Here is an 18628-nt window from a genome sequence, read left to right as displayed (position 1 = left end):
ACTGAATTCATCTGTTCTTCGGTCAATGATAGTTGAGGAAAAATATCTATGGGATGGGATCTCTCTGTAAAAAGGATAAGGCAAAGAAAAAACAAATTTCCCATGGTACTAGATTTTGCCTTTTCTTAACATTTATTTATTTAATTTTATTCATCGAAACATTATTTGTAAGATATGGTACTAAGAAATGACCTAATGTACAACATGTTTTGTTGTATTTTATAAATGACATAGAACACGTACCAAAAGGTGGTCTTGTCAAGCATTGTACGTGCCCTTAATTCGCGCATCTCCGTTAGTTACGGTGATTGCATCGATAGCTTCACGAAATTTGTTTGGTCGCCGCTTCGAGGGTGCAGATAGTACCACTCCGCCAGAAACGGCGTTTCACCGCGAGAATCTCTTGCGCGCGCTACCGAGCTGTTTCCCACCGTGTTTGACCGATCGCAACATTTGACAGTATTTTACGTCACGGGCAAACGTTGATTAGCAGTTTAGCACAAGTTGTAGGACTGACAGCCCTGCTGTACGTGTTGATCTTGGGATGGAACGTAGGTCTTTTGACGAACGTGTAAGTTCACGTGGCTTCTCCCCGCAGTGCAAGGTATGGCTTCCCCAACCGAAGCAGCAGCGGGCGCGTATAAAACCTCCCTCCGCGTAGGCTTCCACGCCCATCTCCCCATCCGTTTCCTGCCTCCTCCCCTGTCCTATCTCTCTTCGCCAAGAAAAGCTTCCTACGTCCTGCTCGTCTTCTGCGTGGAGTGTTGGGCATGGCCGTCCAGGCGCAAATACACGCCTTCCCTCACGACCTCCACGCCTACAGCTACAGGTCTGCATGCGTTTTCCCCTCTTGTGCCTCGGTTGTTTTGATCAACGAGGGCGGTGTCTCTAATTCTCAATCCTATCCGTGTTGCAGGGCTCTGGAGGATGGTCCGACGACGGGCGATGGCTCCCTGTTCTTGGGCGAGCAAGTCGGGCGCGCCCCGGTGGTGGCGGGCATCGTGAACACGGTGTTAATTAGCGGCTTCCCGCTCAACGACACAACCTGCAACGACGACGGGTCTGCGCGGAGGAAGCGGGCGCGCATCGTTGCGGTCGGGGCGCCTTCTTTCGTGGATAATCAGCGCGCGCCGGCACTTGTTCCCGCCGGCGGCGACGTGCTGATGAACAGGGCGTCGGGGTCCGGCGCGGCGTCCACCAGCGGGGCCATGGCTAATGATGCCGTGGGAGGCCTCTCGCAGGGCCTGTTCACGCAGCTGTACCATCAGGGCGTTGAGATCGACGCGGCCGTACGTGTCGAGGTGCGTTCCGTACGGTCTTGTTAGTCCATTCATGGAAGGACTCCCTTTTTTGCTGGTTCGATTAATCTGAGCGTTGGTAACTTTGATGAACGGCGATGTTGTGCAGGCCGAGCGGATGCGCGCGGGGCTGGAGGTGGCGCGGCGGCGGCAGATCCGGGCGCTGGTGTCAGTGGTAGAGCGTGCCGCGGCGGGGCGGCTTCGGGCCGCGGAAGCCGCGCTGGAGCTCGCGCGCTGCCGCAACGCGAAGCTCTCGGAGCGGCTGCGGCAGGTCAGCGCGGAGGGGCAGGCGTGGATCGGCGTCGCCAAGAGCCACGAGGCCGTCGCGGCCGGGCTCCGGGGCGCCCTCGACCAGCTCCTGCAGCAATCCCCAGCAGCTTGCGCCGTAGAGGGCGACGCCGAGGACGCGCGGTCCTGCTGTTTCGAGACCCCCAACGCGGGAGACGACGATGCTGCCGGGATGATGTCCAAGGCATCGGCGTCGGCGTGCAAGGCTTGCGGCGAGGGCGAGTCGTGCGTGCTGCTTATGCCGTGCAGGCACCTGTGCATGTGCCTCGCGTGCGACGCCGCCGTGGACACCTGCCCCGTGTGCGCAGCCACCAAGAACGGATCGTTACATGTCCTGCTCTCCTGACACCTGCACGTGTGGTGTGGACATCCGCCGCGTTGTTCTTGCTGCGCCGTCGTGCCGGAACACATGGAAACATAACCAAGTCACAGTTGATTCGGTTCGCCCTGGGCAGAAGGAATGGCTATTTCGCAACCGCATCAATGTTCGATTTGCATCAGGTGTGGATGTGGTGTAACCTCAGGGCAAAGAAGCTCTGTCTAGATGGCGCATTGTGGCTGAAGAATGTCACGTACCTGCGAGCATCTAACTGCACACTTGGCTTGTGGAGGGAGTTATGCTGCACGTTCGGCCTGAATTAGCCACAAAAAGTTTTGTTCTGGATACGTTATTTCAGAGCAGAGTGGCAAAAAGTGAATGTAGTTTCAAGCGGAGCAGCTGTTTGATTTAAAGCAGCGTGCTTCATATTTCGCAGATTGGTCTTCCAAAAAGTTTTAGAAAAGACCGGTGTTCCAAATCACTTTAGCAGTCCGACTGAAAATCTGAGTCATTCAGGAGAGTGGTTTTGTGCACATCGATTGCTCAGAGGTCTTCGCAACCATGGTACCCTGCTCCATCTCTGGACACGGACGGATCCAAAATCAACTGACTAAGAGCATCTCCAGCTGTCCTCCCCATATGCCGTCCGGCTGCTAGTTTTTTCGGCCGGTGGAACACCGGCTACATTTTGTTTTTAAGGCCTACCCTTTCCCAGCCGGAGCCCCTAAACGGCTCTCCTAAAACCAAATTCTGCAAATATTGCAAATTGAAACAAGCACATATTTAATAAGTTTTGAGTCACAATTCGCGCAAATTCAATCAAACAAATAAGAAGAACTAGACGTTTTCTCGGAGGCTCCACAAATGCTCGACCAGATCATCTTGAAGTTGCTGATGAGTACCATGCGGAGGTAGTCGTCCTGTGTATCGGCAGGAATTCAATAAGCAAGCAACCGGAGGGATACCGTGCATTTTTGAATTATCTTGAAATCAAGTGTGCCGACGGCGTCCCTCTTAAATTTGAAGTTATCTTCATATTCCCGGAGGTACTTGGAGATCTTCAAAAAGAGCTTCGAGACATTCTGAAACGGCGCCGAAAGACCACATCGTTGTGCAATGGATCATCGGCGAAGTAGTCGGCGTATCGCATGCAGTAGCCTTCCATCCTTTGCCTCGCCTTGCTCTTGCGGCGGCCCTTCCTCGATCCTCCCCTTCCCGACCGCTGTGCATCCTAGGCGATCAGGCCAAGAAGGGACAAGACGACGAGTTGATGCTCCTCTTCGCCGCCGGAGGCAGCATCATCGGCAGCGACGACTTCCTCGTCAAAAAGCGCGGCAAGCATCTCTTCGTCGTCCAAATCCATGGCCTTGGCAAATCATCGAACACCTCCCGAGCAAGGTGGCCGTGGGGTGGGCAACGACTAGGAGGTGGTATTGGCTGACGGCGGACGGCGGAAATAGAACTACGTCGGCGAAGGAAGAGCTATGCGGCGGCTGGGTTTGGCTGCGGACCATCGCCAGTGAGAGTGGTGGTTCCGGCGGCGATTTCAGGAGTGGAAGTCGCCAAAACTGACAAAGAGGGCGAAATGGGGTGTGTTTTTTGTTTGTGCCGCTGACAGTGCTGACCCGCGAGATTTTGTGCCCGAGCCGGCGCCCTCGACAGCCCCCCCCCTTGGGTTGAGTTCGGCCGGGGGGCGCCGGATGTGAAGTGGGGCCGCACCGGCGGAAAAAACAAAATGGGGGGCATGGATGGGTGGGTTTTTGGGTTATGGCGCCCCATTTGGCCTTTGGGGGCCCCAGCCAGAGATGCTCTAAGAATAAGGATATGTGCCAAGATGTATGCACCTTTGCAGAATGATTAAGATTATTCATTATATTTGCCCATACTTTGTTTGAGGAAATGTGCCAACATGCAAGGTCTATGACAATTGAGATTCTCTAGGCATCGTGAAAATAATAATAATTTTGTGAAATTCAATCGTGAAAATCTTGAGTTTTTTGGTGAATGGTATTTTTGGCTACTACTCTCTCTGTCCCTAAATAAACCTATCTTTGTTCTAAGTCAAACTTTTAAATTTTTGACTAAATTTATAAAAAAATCCACCAAGATTACTTTAACTCATTTTTTATTAAATCCAACATGATATATAATTTCATTGTATACTTATTTAATATTCTAAATATTGATACATTTGTCTATAGCAAAGCTAGGACTTCTTTTTTTTTATATATATTTTGGGAACATAGTTAGTGCTCTTAAGTCACCACATTATAGCTCCAACTGCATGCGGAATTGTCTCTAACTAAAAAATAGACGACTTCTCAATAGTAAAATGGTAAAGTAAAATCACCTAATGTACAACTCCTGCATTTTGCTGTGCAACGTCTAAAATCCATTTGACTGCCGGCAAAGACTTTTGCCATCAGCAATATAGCGGGCAGTCACTGCAGGAAAAACTCGTTTGCTGGCAGGCCATCTGTCGGGAAAGGTGACTTTTGCCGGGAAATTCGCAACTACAATTGGTACATCGTTTAGTGGCATAATTGTGCCAAGGATGAGGAGCCGACGCCTCTGTCTTATGGGAAGCAAAGACGTGACACACTGCTCCACGGCAGCTCACGTTCTGCACTTTTCTTACCTTATGAAGTTATGCTAGCTGGTACGACGCCACAGCTGGATGAGCACGACGATTGAGCTAGATAGTACCAACAAAAGCTTGAGCTTTTGATGCCGATGCACAGCTTGCACCCGCGGGCAGACGGACCAGCGCGCCACGCACGGACGTACGTAGTACTCAGCAAATCATTATTCTTTAGCCTTTCACCAGCTGACCAGGAATAGCGTTCTGCCTAGCCTGGCACATGCTTGATCACGAACTTAATCAATCTGATGCAAACCATTTGCACATGTGGTGAATTAATGCCTAGAGAAGGCCATCTATGTAGATCACCTCACTTGCACCTACTTCAATCATCCAAAACACCAAGTTTTGTCGTCCAGCCCGTCACAAGACACGCCACACGTGATCGCCGTCTGCATCTCCTCCAGCCAGCAACGAGATTAGAGGGAAGAGACCACGTGCTCCCAAATTGCAGGTTTTGTCGGGCCCTGTGTCTTTCTTATGCATGAATAGCACCAAACCTCAATAATCCCCCCAAAAAAAAAACTTGCATGGGATTCATTTTTTTTTTACAGGAATACAGTCTAGTAACGTACTCCGAAGCAATATCTTTGGACGCTTGTATCGTTTCATCCTTCTGCTGCTGCTAGATCTGGACATACAACCACTACAAAATCTTGAAATCTGCATGCTGCTATTGCACAGCTTTGTCACTAAATAATTGCTGCAGAGCTCGCTTGTCGTACTCTGCAACGATCGTCAACGCGCTCCTCTCTGAAATGAATCGGATTATAAGACGGAGCTGGGTGTGATTGGAAGTGTGACAATCATGGCGCGTTGAGCATTTCTTCTGTTGATCAGGCCAACGCAACTTCAAGCATGTGTAGAACACGATGTTAAGCTTGCGCGGGAAACATCTTCATGCATCTTTACTTCCCAGCTTCTAGTACGCAAAACAATCATGACTATAAATTACAAAGACATTAAAACGGTCATGATAATTTGTGTATGTGTGTATTATTTGTATGTGATATTATATCAGTATAAGAAATTATAGCTTACGTCATAGTAGGTAGATGGAACGTTTATAAGAGAGACGACATGTGTGCTTGTTGTTATTTAGAGTAAATAGCAAAGTGTCCCGCGCAGGAAACGTCTTTACAATATTTTTGGTATTTGCTGCATATACGTATTTCTATATTTATTTTAAAAACACTTATCAATGATAGGTGTCTCTCACTCATGCGTGAAGTCACAGTAGCCATATCCTCCGTGCATTTCGGCGAACTCTTCACCATATGTCGATGATGTGTCTTGCATAAGGTTTACATAACTCATCAAAATAAAAAGATATCTATCTCCCGAAACCGCTTCTATTCCAAAAAAGCATTTCCGCTCCACTGCTTTCCACAGGCGCTGCGAAGGTCCCCTTCTCCCCCATTTGCCGCTAGGTAGGAGGGATGGTAGTTATCAATAATAGATGTCTCTCACTCATGTGTGAAGTCACAACAGCCATATCCTCCATGCATTTCGGCGAACTCTTCATCATATGTCGTTGACATGACGTCTTGCGTAAGGTTTCCATAACTCGTCAAAATAAAAATGTATCTATCTCCAGAAACCCTATCGATCCGCTTCTGTTCCAAAAAAACATTCCCGCTCCACTGCTTCCCGCAAGCGTTGCGAACGTCCCCTCCTCCCTGTTTGCCGCTACAGCAGGAGGGGTGGGACTCTGACCTGCTTGAGGGCTGGTAGTTAGCTTTCTTAGAGTTAGGTTTGGTTCCTCGGCTGTGACGCTATGGTGGATATCGTGGCGCCGTGCGATTTAAGAATTAGGTTTCCTCGACTAATGATCCACCTCATCAGTGATGATCTCATTGGTGGCGACTCTTTTGAAATAGTCGATTCGTTTTCGTGTGTTCGTGTTTTGTATGTGTGCATTTTTTCTGATTGGCGAGGTTCGTCAAACTTCAGCTTCGCCTCGGAGCTAGTATGGTTAGGTCTCGGCTGATCTGATTGGCTGAATCTACGATGGTCATCCAACCCTTGTCATCGCCTTTTGGAATGATGGTCTGCTTCTCAGATCAATATCGCGGGTGTCTTCTGGCTCAAATCGGTCATATCCCGGCTCGTACGTCAAAAACATTGTCATAGCTTCGACGTGGTTTGGAAGTCCGAAGTCATTTTTCCTCAAGGAGTTGTGTAATTTTATTTTTGGTCAATTGAATATAGTACTGTAAGAGCTAGTTGCTTTAATATATGACAATTTCCTTTCGCAAACATAAATACGGTTGCCAGAACACCCGTCGAATGAATTTTTATCGATGAACCTTTATTTATTACACCAAAACGTTGTTTTCGCTACCGTGTAATTTTGTTTCTGGTAGTGTAAATAAAATATACTTCTATTTATCAATCAAAATGTTTCCTTTTATCGATCAAACATAATGTTTCCCTAGCATAAATCATGGTCGTGAAAAAAAAATGCATGCATATTTAAAACACAAATTGTTATTTATCGTGTAAATTTATTTTTTAGAAAGAAAAATTATCTTGGAAATCATGTCAGACGTGATTCACGTAAGCATATAGCTCCAGTTGCAAATCACGTCCGGCAGCTACCTTGCACCCTTTTATTAATTTGTAATGGCCCTACGCAATATTTATTTCTAGCCCATCAATGAAATCAAATATGCCATCCGTGATGTTTATTTCTAGCACACCAATCAAATCAAATATGTCATCCTCATTAAATCTTGACCAGGTTTCCATTTTCGTCGATTCCCCATGTCTTTTATAGCCTATTGGGCGCCTAGAGGTGTGGGAAACCACGGATCAACGTCTGGCCGTTGTATTAGTGCTACCTTTTTTGTAAGGTTTTGTGTGTTCTTAGCGGCGGCGGTCTACGGTGGAAGCATGGATTGAAGGTCTTCTGACTACATCCGTGTTCTGGCGTGGCTATCATCGTATACTACATGAAGATTGTGGATCTCATGGCTCGTGATTTCGTGCTTTTTGTCCACTTGTTCATCGGTTCGGTGACGATTCAATGGCATGACAACCTTTCTTGCGAGGGGTGTGTCTGGCCACCGCGCGTTCAACGATCTCAAGTTCTCTTCCGCTAAGGTGGGCGGCTCAGGCGGCTTAGTAAAACTTAAAAGGATAGTCCAGCTTATGCATGTTTGATCTTCTAACGTTCTGTTACCTGATATTTGGAGAAAATCATATTGCTTTTATTTAGTATATAATAGATATGAAGATGCGAATGGGGCAGTTAGAGAAGTTTGCTTCAAAGATTTTTGATGTAGTTTTTGGTTTATTCAAAATTATAATCGTCATTTTAGTTGTTTCGATCAATTGGAATTTTAGAGAAAAATATTGTTTTTTTTACGGGGAAGATTGCTTGTTAGTCGATCTACTGATTTGTGGGATGCGGGATCGATCTGGTATTGAATCCCATAGAAAGAACTAAGGCCAAAAGCTAACGTAGGTGCAGCTGAAAAAAAGAAAAGAAAAAGCTAATGTACGTGGGAGCCTGGGAGGCGTGGGATTCGATCCATGGGTACGAAACGATGGTTCCGTCTGTTTTACCAGTTTTGTTTGCCAACGCAACACGTTTTTTTAGAACCCAACGTAACATGTTAACATGGATTCTTAATCTCATATCCATCGGTTGAAAATAATTAGGGTGATGTGAATCAACATGAAGGCTTCCCTCGGTATCCTTCATATTGCTTTTAGTATATAATAGAATAGATAGATAAACTCAGATGAAGTTCAGATCATGAACACAATTGGTCATTACTCGTTAGAAAGGCAAGATCAATCAATCCCCAAATACCCTTAGAAAAGTAAAACTACGGAATGCAGCTATATAGAGACGTTTGCAGATAACGAATGTAGACATAGATTCAATCTAAGGCCATTCATACATACAATAGCATAGGCGGGCAGTGTTCATGATTGGTCCGTGCCTACACAGGAATGGCCGGCCAGCCATTTCAAGTCGTTGTCGATGTGATGAAAATCCGGACTCACGGAAATTGTAGCAGTGTCACCCTACTGTAGAGACACATGTTTCTTGTTCCCACTTGATGGTGCTAATGGCATGTTTCAAGGTGGTAGGCACATCAGTCATCAATGGCAATCGACATGACAGTTTGTGCCCAAGGCCCCAAAGCTAGTAAGCTACTGTCACGACGCCGTACGCGCGTGTGCCATGCTGGGTAGAACGTAATTTCTGCGTGCTCTGCTCGGCATCCCCTGAGGCCGCTGCCCTGGCTAGCAAGGCAAACGCACGATGCATCCAGCCGCAGAAAACCCATGAAAAACGTGCATCGGCCGTGTAAAATTGTGATGCTCAAGCTAGCTCTCCGATTTTCCTACTCTTTCCGTTCAACAAAAGATACGTTAAGTTTGTCAAAATTTGGATATATTTAGACATCACTTATGTCTTAGTGTATAAATGTATTTAAATTTAGTCAAAATAATTAAATTAACCGCGCGACATGCGTTGTTCGGAAATGCCATGGCTGGGCAGTTTCTTTTCTGTTTCTCCGGTTTATGTGGATCATGGATTCGACACAAGGCGTACGGAAGAGGTACACGACACAGTGGGGACGGTGTATGTGACAGCTTGAGGAACAGTTTTAGATAGATGTAGGAGTAGCTAAGCTAGCATGGGCACGCACGATCGACAGTGACTGGAAGCACGTATCTCTAGATCGTAAACTTAACTAACTAAATAGAAATTAAATAATTATATCATTAGAAAGATATTTCAATAAGGAATCTAATGTTGTATCTTTTGTTAAAAAAAATACATATTTAATTGATCAAATTGTATGTTGCCTCATATTATGGGATGGAGCGAGGAATAATCTACCCGTGCGTTTTGTCGCCGTTAGCTAGGCGGACGTGTACGTCTTACTGTCTGTTGCAGCATCTGGACGACATGTGCCCTGTAGGTGACATTGCTGATACCTAAAAGTTCCAGCGCCTAATATAGCTAGCTTGGCACGATCAGTCCATTGTCTCATCTTTAAGAGATGGTGATCTGACCCTCCCTAAGTATGATAGTCTCACATGCCGAGAACCTTTCAGTACTGCTGTTCAACTAGTCATCTTCGTACCCGCGGTACCCTCCCCTAATTATGGTAGCCCGTAGGTCATGACTCGTGAGAAGAAAGCGTCGACCACGACGGGATCAGAGCAATAATTTGCAGATCTCGAGTGGAAGACGCTAGGAAAGCACTAATTAATAATGATGCATCCCTTCTTCTGCTGAACATTAACCCATTGGCAACGTGCAACGTATACTGTACGTGGAGTAGTTGCTACTCCAGTAATTTTCATTCCCGTCTGGCGCAAATTATTAGACAACGCGTACATGCCGAGCGTATGGAGTGGTCAGTTTTCTCGTGAGAACATGGCCGGAACAGTAGAAACCTACTCCTATTTGTGTGGATTCTTCAGTTGTTCGCAGCGCTCGGATTTGCAGCGTACGCTGACGCCGTATACATTAAGGCAGTGAAAAAAAAAGAATCGGATGCATGTGTTTTGATTTCCCACGCAAACCACCTTGGTGACCGATGCTTATCTGTGTTTCGTAGTCAAACGCACGCCACCCTGCTCTGTCAGAGCGTCAGCTGTCACCAATTTGGGATATCTAGCTTACTGGCTGCCTAATGTTCGCTTCTGATCAGGAAATGGCGTGCAATGGATTGATCAATAATGCGTGCTTGTCTAGCTGAAGTTTTTTTGCTAAGTTCACATGATGCCGTACGTAGGAATGCAAAGGAGTATAGCATAATACACTCGCTAAAGACAGAATAACAGACAGTTGGTGTTTGAAAATTAATCAATTTCTAGAATAACAATTCCATAATATAGATCATGACGATAGTAGCAACTAGCATATGCATCACGAATATACTAGAGGTATTCAACAACACAATCAACAATACTATAATCTCGCAGATCATAACTAAACAGTAGATCGGATCACGGATTATGTACTGTTTCGATGAAGATGAAGTAGCCGTGATGACGATCGAGTTGACTTGACGACGTTCCTGGCGACGAAGACGGTGACACGTAGCACCGCCTGACTTGGACGGTAGACGACCCATGATGACGGAAGCGAGTAGTCGCACGGAGCGCTTCCCAAAAACCTTATTCGCCCTCTCCCGTACAGGATCGCAAAGGCGAAAGGTTCCGGAGACCTGCTCTCCCGATCGCTGGTGCACGCCGGCGCTCGGGATGGAGTATACTACGACGACAGCGCAAAAGTGAGAGACAGGAGAAACCCTAGCGCAGTTGTGTTGCGTACCGATCGGAAAGACGTGGCGGCTGTATATATGGTCACGCAGGTATAGGGCGGTTCGGTTTAGGAAACCTGAACCGACTCCACAAAATCTGCACGCGTCCGTAAAAGATTTCAAAAAGATCTCGTGCGCGTGACAAAAAGATAAGAAGCCCGGCCCCGCACGGCTCGAACTCGAAATCAAAATCGACCCACGAAACGCGGCGCGCGCTCGCGTCGAGGCGAGGCGAGCGGAGGAGCGCGCGTGGGAATTTCCCTTGCTCACTTGCTCAATAGGTGAGAAACAACATCCCTTATATGTTGGTCTTACTCACTCTAAACTAGTAAGGTGGGACTATTTCCTTCCCACTCCCCTCCTCCCACTTCATGAATAGGCCTTAGAGATTTTTCAAAATTTATTAAAACTTAGGTTCGGTCTGATCAGGCCCACCAAATTCTAACAATCCCCCACCAGATCTCAAATACCCATTTAGAGATTTACCTGTTCTCGCTACTTGTTTATATAGTAGTGTTTCAGCAGAGACTGTTAAGTTGAACTTCTGGTTAGAACTTTAAGTTACATCCATCCACACTCACAATGTACTAAGCCTTGAATTGCAAGCTGGCGTGAAATAGATTTCACTCAAAGTCAACCAGTACTGGGCTATCAGTAGTCTACCCCGCGGGTGGATCATATGCGTCATACTCCGTGGTCTCTTCATGAGTTACTAGAGATCACCCAAATCTTATAAACTGCGACGTTAGACAGTTGGACTCATATAGGTGTGTTCTTTCAAGAATACTCTGTAAGACAGCATCTTCGCTACTCATAGCCGCAATGAACATATTAAGGCATGTCGCCAACCTGCCTTACAGCAATTTGAGAGTCGCACATCTTCACATAGAGAGGGTTATAACATACTCTCCTCTGTTATACCGATAGCTTCGTTCTTCCCAGATCCTACTTCACGGGATCTCCGATCACATAGGTTGGGTTACCACTATGGCACAACATTCATGGGTCTCAACCCCATCTCCCTCGATGCACTCTCTATCACATTACGTGATAGTCCCTTGGTAAAGGGATCTGCCAGGTTTTTCTCTGCTTGAATACATGTGACAGTTATCACTCTAGAGTTTTTCAACTTCCTGACAGACTGCACACGTCTCCTCACGTGTTTTGATGACTTCGCGTTATCCTTTGAACTGTTTACTTTAGTAATAACCGTTTGATTATCACAGTTCATTAGAATAGCCGGCACTGGTTTTTCAACCACCGACAAGTCCATCAAAAGATCTCTCAGCTACTCTGCCTGAAAGGTGGCTGTATCTAAAGCAGCAAGCTCTGCTTTCATAGTTGACCTCGTCAATATGGTCTGTTTGCAAGACCTCCATGATACTACACCACCACCAAGTATGAAGGCATACCCAGTTGTGGCATAGAGATCATCTGCTTCAGAGATCCAGTTCGAATCACAATATCCCTCAAGCACAGCTGGATGCCCTGAATAATGTATTCCATAACTCATCATACCTTTTAGATAGCGCAATATCCTTTCTAGTGCACGTCAATGATCTATACCCGGGTTCTCACAGCAAAAGAGATATCAGCCCTCGTAGCGCTAGCTAAGTACATAAGGGAACCGATTATTTGAGAGTTCAATTGATCTTTACCTTCTCTATTGTTTTTTCTGAGTATCACGCTGGGGTCATACGGTGTTGGTGAAGGTTTGCTCTCAGTAAAACCGAAACGACTCAAAACCTTCTCAACATAGTGGGATTGCAACAAAGTAATTCCACTCTCATCTTTAACCAGCTTAATGTTAAGAATAACATCAGACTCTCCCAGATCTTTCATATCAAAGCAATTTGATAGAAAACGACTTGACCTCGTTTATCACTTTTATGTTTGTACCAAAAATCAGAATATCATCCACGTACAAACACAAAATAACACCTTCGCCCCCACCATGGCGATAGTACACACATCTATCAGCCTCATTAATGACAAAGTCTGCAGAAGTTAAAGTTCTGTCAAACTTCTCGTGCCATTGCTTAGGTGCTTGTTTTAATACATACAAAGATTTTAGTAACTTGCACACCTTTCTCTCTTCACACTTTACCACAAATCCATCTGGCTGATCCATGTAAATTTCCTCTTCCAACTCTCCGTTAAGAAAAGTTGTTTTTACGTCCATTTGATGAACGACCAGACCATAAGAGGCAGCCAGGGATAGTAGTACTCGAATGGTAGTAAGTCTAGCAACGGGTGCATAGGTGTCGAAGTAATCTTCGCCTTCTTTCTGAGTGTAACCTTTCGCCACAAGCCGTGCCTTATACTTTTCAATAGTACCGTCAGGCCTTACCTTCTTCTTGATCCACTTGCAGCCTACTGGCTTACAACCGTGTGGTCGTTCAGATAGCTCCCAAGTCCCATTAGAAAGAATGGAGTACATCTCACTCTGGACAGCTTCTTTCCAGTCATCTGCATCCGGAGATGCATATGCCTCTGCAATGGTTTTGAGAGTATCCTCCATAAGGTACACAATGAAGTCATCACCGAAGCATTTTGCAATCCTTCGTCTCTTACTCCTGGAAGGAGCTTCATTATCATCCTTCTCAACATCATCCTCAGGATGTTCAGATTCATTATCAGATGTATTAGATTCAGGTATGCTAGGCTCATGTAATATTTCAGAGGAAATTCTAGCAATGCTATGCATATCTTTCATAGGAAAAATATTCTCAAAAAATGTTGCATCACGAGATTTCATAATAGTATCACCATGCATATCAGGTACCTCGGATTTAACTACTAAGATCTATAGGCCACGCTCCGCTGAACATAGCCTAGAAAGATACAATCCACTGTTTTCGGTCCAAGCTTGCGTTTCTTGGGAATTGGAACGTTGACTTTCGCCAAACATCCCCAAGTGCACAAGTAAGAAAGTGATGGCTTTCTTCCAATCCACTCCTCGTAGGGACTCTTCTCTTTATTTTTCTTTGGGACTTTATTCAGGACATGACATGAAGTCAGTAGCACCTCCCCCCACCATGCCTTAGATAAATCAGCAGTGGCTAACATGGAATTCACCAAGTCAGCCAGCGTGCGGTTTTTTCTCTCGGCGACCCCGTTTGATTGGGGAGAATAGGAAGGCGTCCTCTCATGAATAATACCATGTTCCGCACAAAACTCATCAAATACATTGGAAAAATACTCGTCACCACGATCCGACCTAAAACGTTTGATCTTTCTTTCCAATTGATTTTCAACTTCAGCCTTCTAGATTTTAAAGTAGTCTAAAGCCTCATCTTTAGTTCGCAACAATTAAACATAGCAGAATCTAGCATCATCATCAATTAACGTCATGAAATATCTCTTTCCACCTTTTGTCAACACACCATTCATCTCACAAAGATCAGAATGTATGAGTTCTAGAGGTGCCAGATTTCTCTCCTCAGCCGCCGTGTGGGTCTTTCGAGGTTGCTTTGATTGCACACAACTATGGCACTTAGAACCTTTGGCAATGGTGAAAGTAGAAATTAAACTCATAGTGGATAGCCGAGACATTAAACCAAAATTAACATGACATAAACGAGAGTGCCAAACACTTGCATCTTCATTAACACTGCCACAAATATGGTTCACTGGCATGTCACTAAAATCAGAAAGGGAAAAACGGAACAAGCCTCCGCACTCATAGCCTTTACCAATAAATTGTCCATGTTTGGACACAACCACTTTATTAGACTCTATAACTACCTTAAAACCATCTCTGCATAAAAGGGAACCGCTAACGAGATTCTTGTTCATGGAGGGGACATGCATCACGTTCCTTAGCCGCACGATCTTCCCCAAAGTAAACTTCAGATCGACCGTACCAACACCACGAACAGCTGCATGCGACCCGTTCCCCATCAAGACGGTTAAATCCCTTCTATGCTGGTAAGAAGTAAACAAAGAGATGTCAGAACATACATGAACATTAGCACCCGTATCAATCCACCAACATGGAGATTGAAACACTGAAAGTACAGTAGGTAAAATACCGTACGTGTCAGTGTCGCTAGCGATCACGACGTTGACAGTCTTCTGCCCCTTTTTCCCTCTCAGATCTGCACGATCAAGACAGTATCTGGAAAAGTGGCCGAGCTCTCCACATGTGAAACAATTCATCTCGCCTTTGTTTACTTTCTTCTTCTTCTTGATGGTAGTAGTCTGTGCAGGTTTGTTGTTGTTAACAACAGCGGACTTCTTCCCTTTGTTCTTTTCGTTGCCGCGAAAATTTCTCTGTACCATATTGGCGTTAGACGGAATATCAGCAGCCTTCTCAATGGTGTCCTTAGCCCGAGCTTTCTCTTCAACATCAAGGGACGCTATCAGTTGTTCAACTGATATCTCCTGTCTCTTGTGTTTCAGATATACCTGGGCAAACCTCGGGCCGGGCCGGGTTCGGTCCGTGCTTCGTAAAAGCCCGACGGTCAAACCTGAAGCCCGAGCCCGGCCTGGAACACCTAAAATAGGCCATTAAGCATTAAAATAATTATTTTCAGAATAAATAAATGATTTTCTATACCTATTTTTCCTAAAAATACCCGTTTTTAGTCATTTTCGGGCTTTTGGGCCGGGCTGGGGACCGAAAAGTGAGGCCCGAGCCCAGCCCGGGACGTCGGGCTTCGGGCCGGGCCACCCATGCCCAGGTATATTTCAGAGACGTGGAGAAATTCCTCCATGCAGGAGATAACTTTGCAATAATGCACCCAGCCACGTACTTGTCGGGCAATTCACACTTGAGAAGCTTAAGCTCTCTCACAATGATATGTATGTCATGCGCTTGTTCAACTACAGAACGGTTATCCACCATCTTGTAGTCGTTCAGCGACTCCATGGTATACAGTTCACTGCCTGCATCGGTTGCACCGAATTTAGCATCCAGTGCATCCCACAGCTCCTTCCCGTCTTCTATGTGCATACACACATCACAAAGACGGTCAGAAAGAACACTCAGAATGCATCCTCTAAAGGCAACATTGGCATCCTGGAAATTTTTCTGAGCTTCCTCAGATAAATCTCCCTCTGGTTTGCCGTCTGTCACCCAGAACACTTTCAGAGTCTGCAACCAGAGCATGGCCTTTAATTGCCATCTCTTGAAGTACATCCCAGAAAATTTATCCGGCTTCAATGTATCGGCTAAACCCATAGTTAAATCAGGAAATTGCCTACAATAAGGTTTTTGGATTGTTGGAAAATTAAGCAATTTCGAGAATAACAAATTAATGATTAATTTCATAATATAGATCATGACGATAGTAGCAACTAGCATATGCATCACGAATATACTAGAGGTATTCAACAGGACAATCAACAATAGTATAATCTCGCAGATCATAACTAAACAGTAGATCGGATCACGGATTACGTACCGTTTCGACGAAGATGAAGTAGCCGTGATGACGATCTAGTTGATTTGAGCGCTTCCCAAAAACCTTATTCGCCCTCTCCCGTACAGGATCGCAAAGGCGAAAGGTTCCGGAGGCCAGCTCTCCCGATCGCTGGTGCACGCCGGCGCTCGGGATGGAGTAGACTACGACGAGGTGCAAAAGCGAGAGACAGGCAAAACCCTAGCGCGGTTGTGTTGCGTACCGATCGGAGAGATGCTTCGCGCGCGTGACAAAAAGATAAGAAGCCCGGCTCGAACTCGATACACGAAATGCGACGTGCGCGCGTCGTGACGAGACGAGCGGAGGAGGAGGAGGAGGAGGAGGAGGAGCGCGCGTGGGGATTTCCCTTGCTCACTTGCTCAATAGGTGAGAAACAACATCCCTTATATGTTGGTCTCACTCACTCTAAACTAGCAAGGTGGGACTATTCTCTTACCACTTCTCTCATCCCACTTCATGAATGAGCCTTTAAGATTTTTCAGAATTTATTAAAACTTGAGCTTGGACTGATCAGGCCCACCAAATTCTAACAGTTGGTGGATTCCTTGAACCATTAGTTTCACTCAAGTGTCCATTCGGACTGCTAATTGAGATGGACAAATTAATAGTAGAACGCACACAATAATTAAGGTACTCCTGGACAAAACAGCAAGCTACTGGGAGCACAGCCTGCTGCTCCTACCAATTAGTCTGCTACCACTTCATGGGAGCAAGGATATTCAATAGATTTGTATCGCATAGAATTAACTAAGAATTTTTTTAAGGAGGTCAGGAGTTGAAGTCTTGACTGAGTAGTTAGAGCATGTCCAGCAAGGGTCCTAAATAGAGCCCCTATCCTGTTTTTAGAGGGTTGGGGCAAAAAAACTGTTCCGGCAAGACACACAAACAAGCCCCTAAAAATAGAGAGGCCCCAAAAATGGCCTCCCAGCCCCCATCCCCACAGGTGTACTAGGGACCCGCTATTCACAAGATTCCCTCTTCTTTCTCCCTCGCACGCGCTTCTCTCTCGCCTGCGACGCCTTCTGCAGTTCTGCCCCCGCCGCCGCACCCCTCCGCCGCGGCCATCCTCCTCAACCTCGCCCGTCCCCTACCCCCGCTGCCGCGGGCGCCGCCGCGCGCTGTCCCTCCGTCGAGCGCCGTCCTCTCCGCCGCGGGCACTGCCGCGCTCCTGCCGCCCGCGCTGCCACCGAGAGCGCCGCCACGCGCTGCCCCAGCCCCCGCCGTCGCGGGCGCCGCCCCGGCTCTGCCACGCGCTACCTCAACCCCCGCAGCAGCACCCGTCCGCCGCGGCCGTCCTCCTCAACCGCGGACGCGCGCCTCCACGCCCGGCGTCGGTGGCGTCCCCCGACCGCCTGCTCCTCTACTTCCAGAGTCGGTTCCACCACAGCGGCTGCCTCCTTCTCATCTTGTTCAAATTGGATGAAGTTTTGTCAAATTGATTGAATGCTTGCCAAATTGAATGAATGTTGATCGAATTGGATGAATGTCGGCGATTCAGGGGCTGTGCTATAGGGGATCCTGCTGGAGCAGCAACCAATTTTCCAGCCCCTACTATTAGGAATGGCCCCTACTTTCATTTTTAAGGGCTCAATTTAGGAGCTATCGCTGGACATGTAACCATTTTTATGCTGAGTGACAAATCCCTGTTAATTAATTATTTGTGTATTAATTTTATACTTCCTTCGTCCAACAAATGATGTCTCAAGTTTTCAAAATTTAGATGTATCTAGACATGATTTAGTATATAGATGCATTCAAATTTGGTCAAACTTGAGAGATCTTTTGTTGGATGGAGGGAGTAATAATGAATGGAAACTAGGCATTTGCATTCGGTTTAGCCAGACCGATCGGTTTTGGTTCTCAGATTTTCAAAATTTTGGTTCTTAAAAAAATCTAATCAATCGGTTGTAGAAAAACCGGGAACCTATTTTTTCGGAAACCAAAACTGCGGTTTGGGGACTTTGGTCGGGGTGTGGGAATCACCGTTAGGACTTGGGAGAGCGATGACCGATTAGGCGTGGTTTTTTCCCTCATACCTACAATACATGCTGGGTCTGGAAAGTGTGGGTGGCACTAGAGGATGGGCCGGCCTGTAACATGCCTATTTGTGTTTTTTTTTACTAATCAAAGTAAAACCCGAACTGACCAAATTAATTTATAGTTTTCTTGCTTTGCTAACTGAATTAAGGACCGAATTTTTTGGCTTTTGGTCGGCCGGGTTTTTCTTCCCAATTTTTTCGTTTCGATAGGTTGATCGATTCTCGGTTAATATGTCACTCCTAGCTAGCCATGGAGTTCCATATATCCCATCTGTAAGATCTTTTTCCTGAAATACATTCTACCTTGAAGTTGGCTGC

The 18628-nt window shown here is 46.2% G+C and overlaps 1 protein-coding gene across 1 annotated transcript; it reads left to right on the top strand.

Annotated features, from left to right (window-relative positions):
• Positions 1-649: 649 nt before the first annotated feature.
• LOC100836419 (probable BOI-related E3 ubiquitin-protein ligase 2) lies at positions 650-2438 on the top strand. Its single transcript, XM_003581120.3, has 3 exons — positions 650-829; positions 917-1301; positions 1408-2438. Exons 1-3 carry the CDS (start codon positions 771-773, stop codon positions 1930-1932), a joined length of 969 nt encoding a protein of 322 aa, XP_003581168.1. The 5' UTR covers positions 650-770; the 3' UTR covers positions 1933-2438.
• Positions 2439-18628: the final 16190 nt, after the last annotated feature.

This window comes from Brachypodium distachyon, chromosome 5, assembly GCF_000005505.3.
Source record: "Brachypodium distachyon strain Bd21 chromosome 5, Brachypodium_distachyon_v3.0, whole genome shotgun sequence".
NCBI classification, from domain to species: domain Eukaryota; kingdom Viridiplantae; phylum Streptophyta; class Magnoliopsida; order Poales; family Poaceae; genus Brachypodium; species Brachypodium distachyon.
The sequence above is the reverse complement of the archived record's forward strand: the minus strand, read 5'-3'. Positions and strand labels throughout refer to the sequence as shown.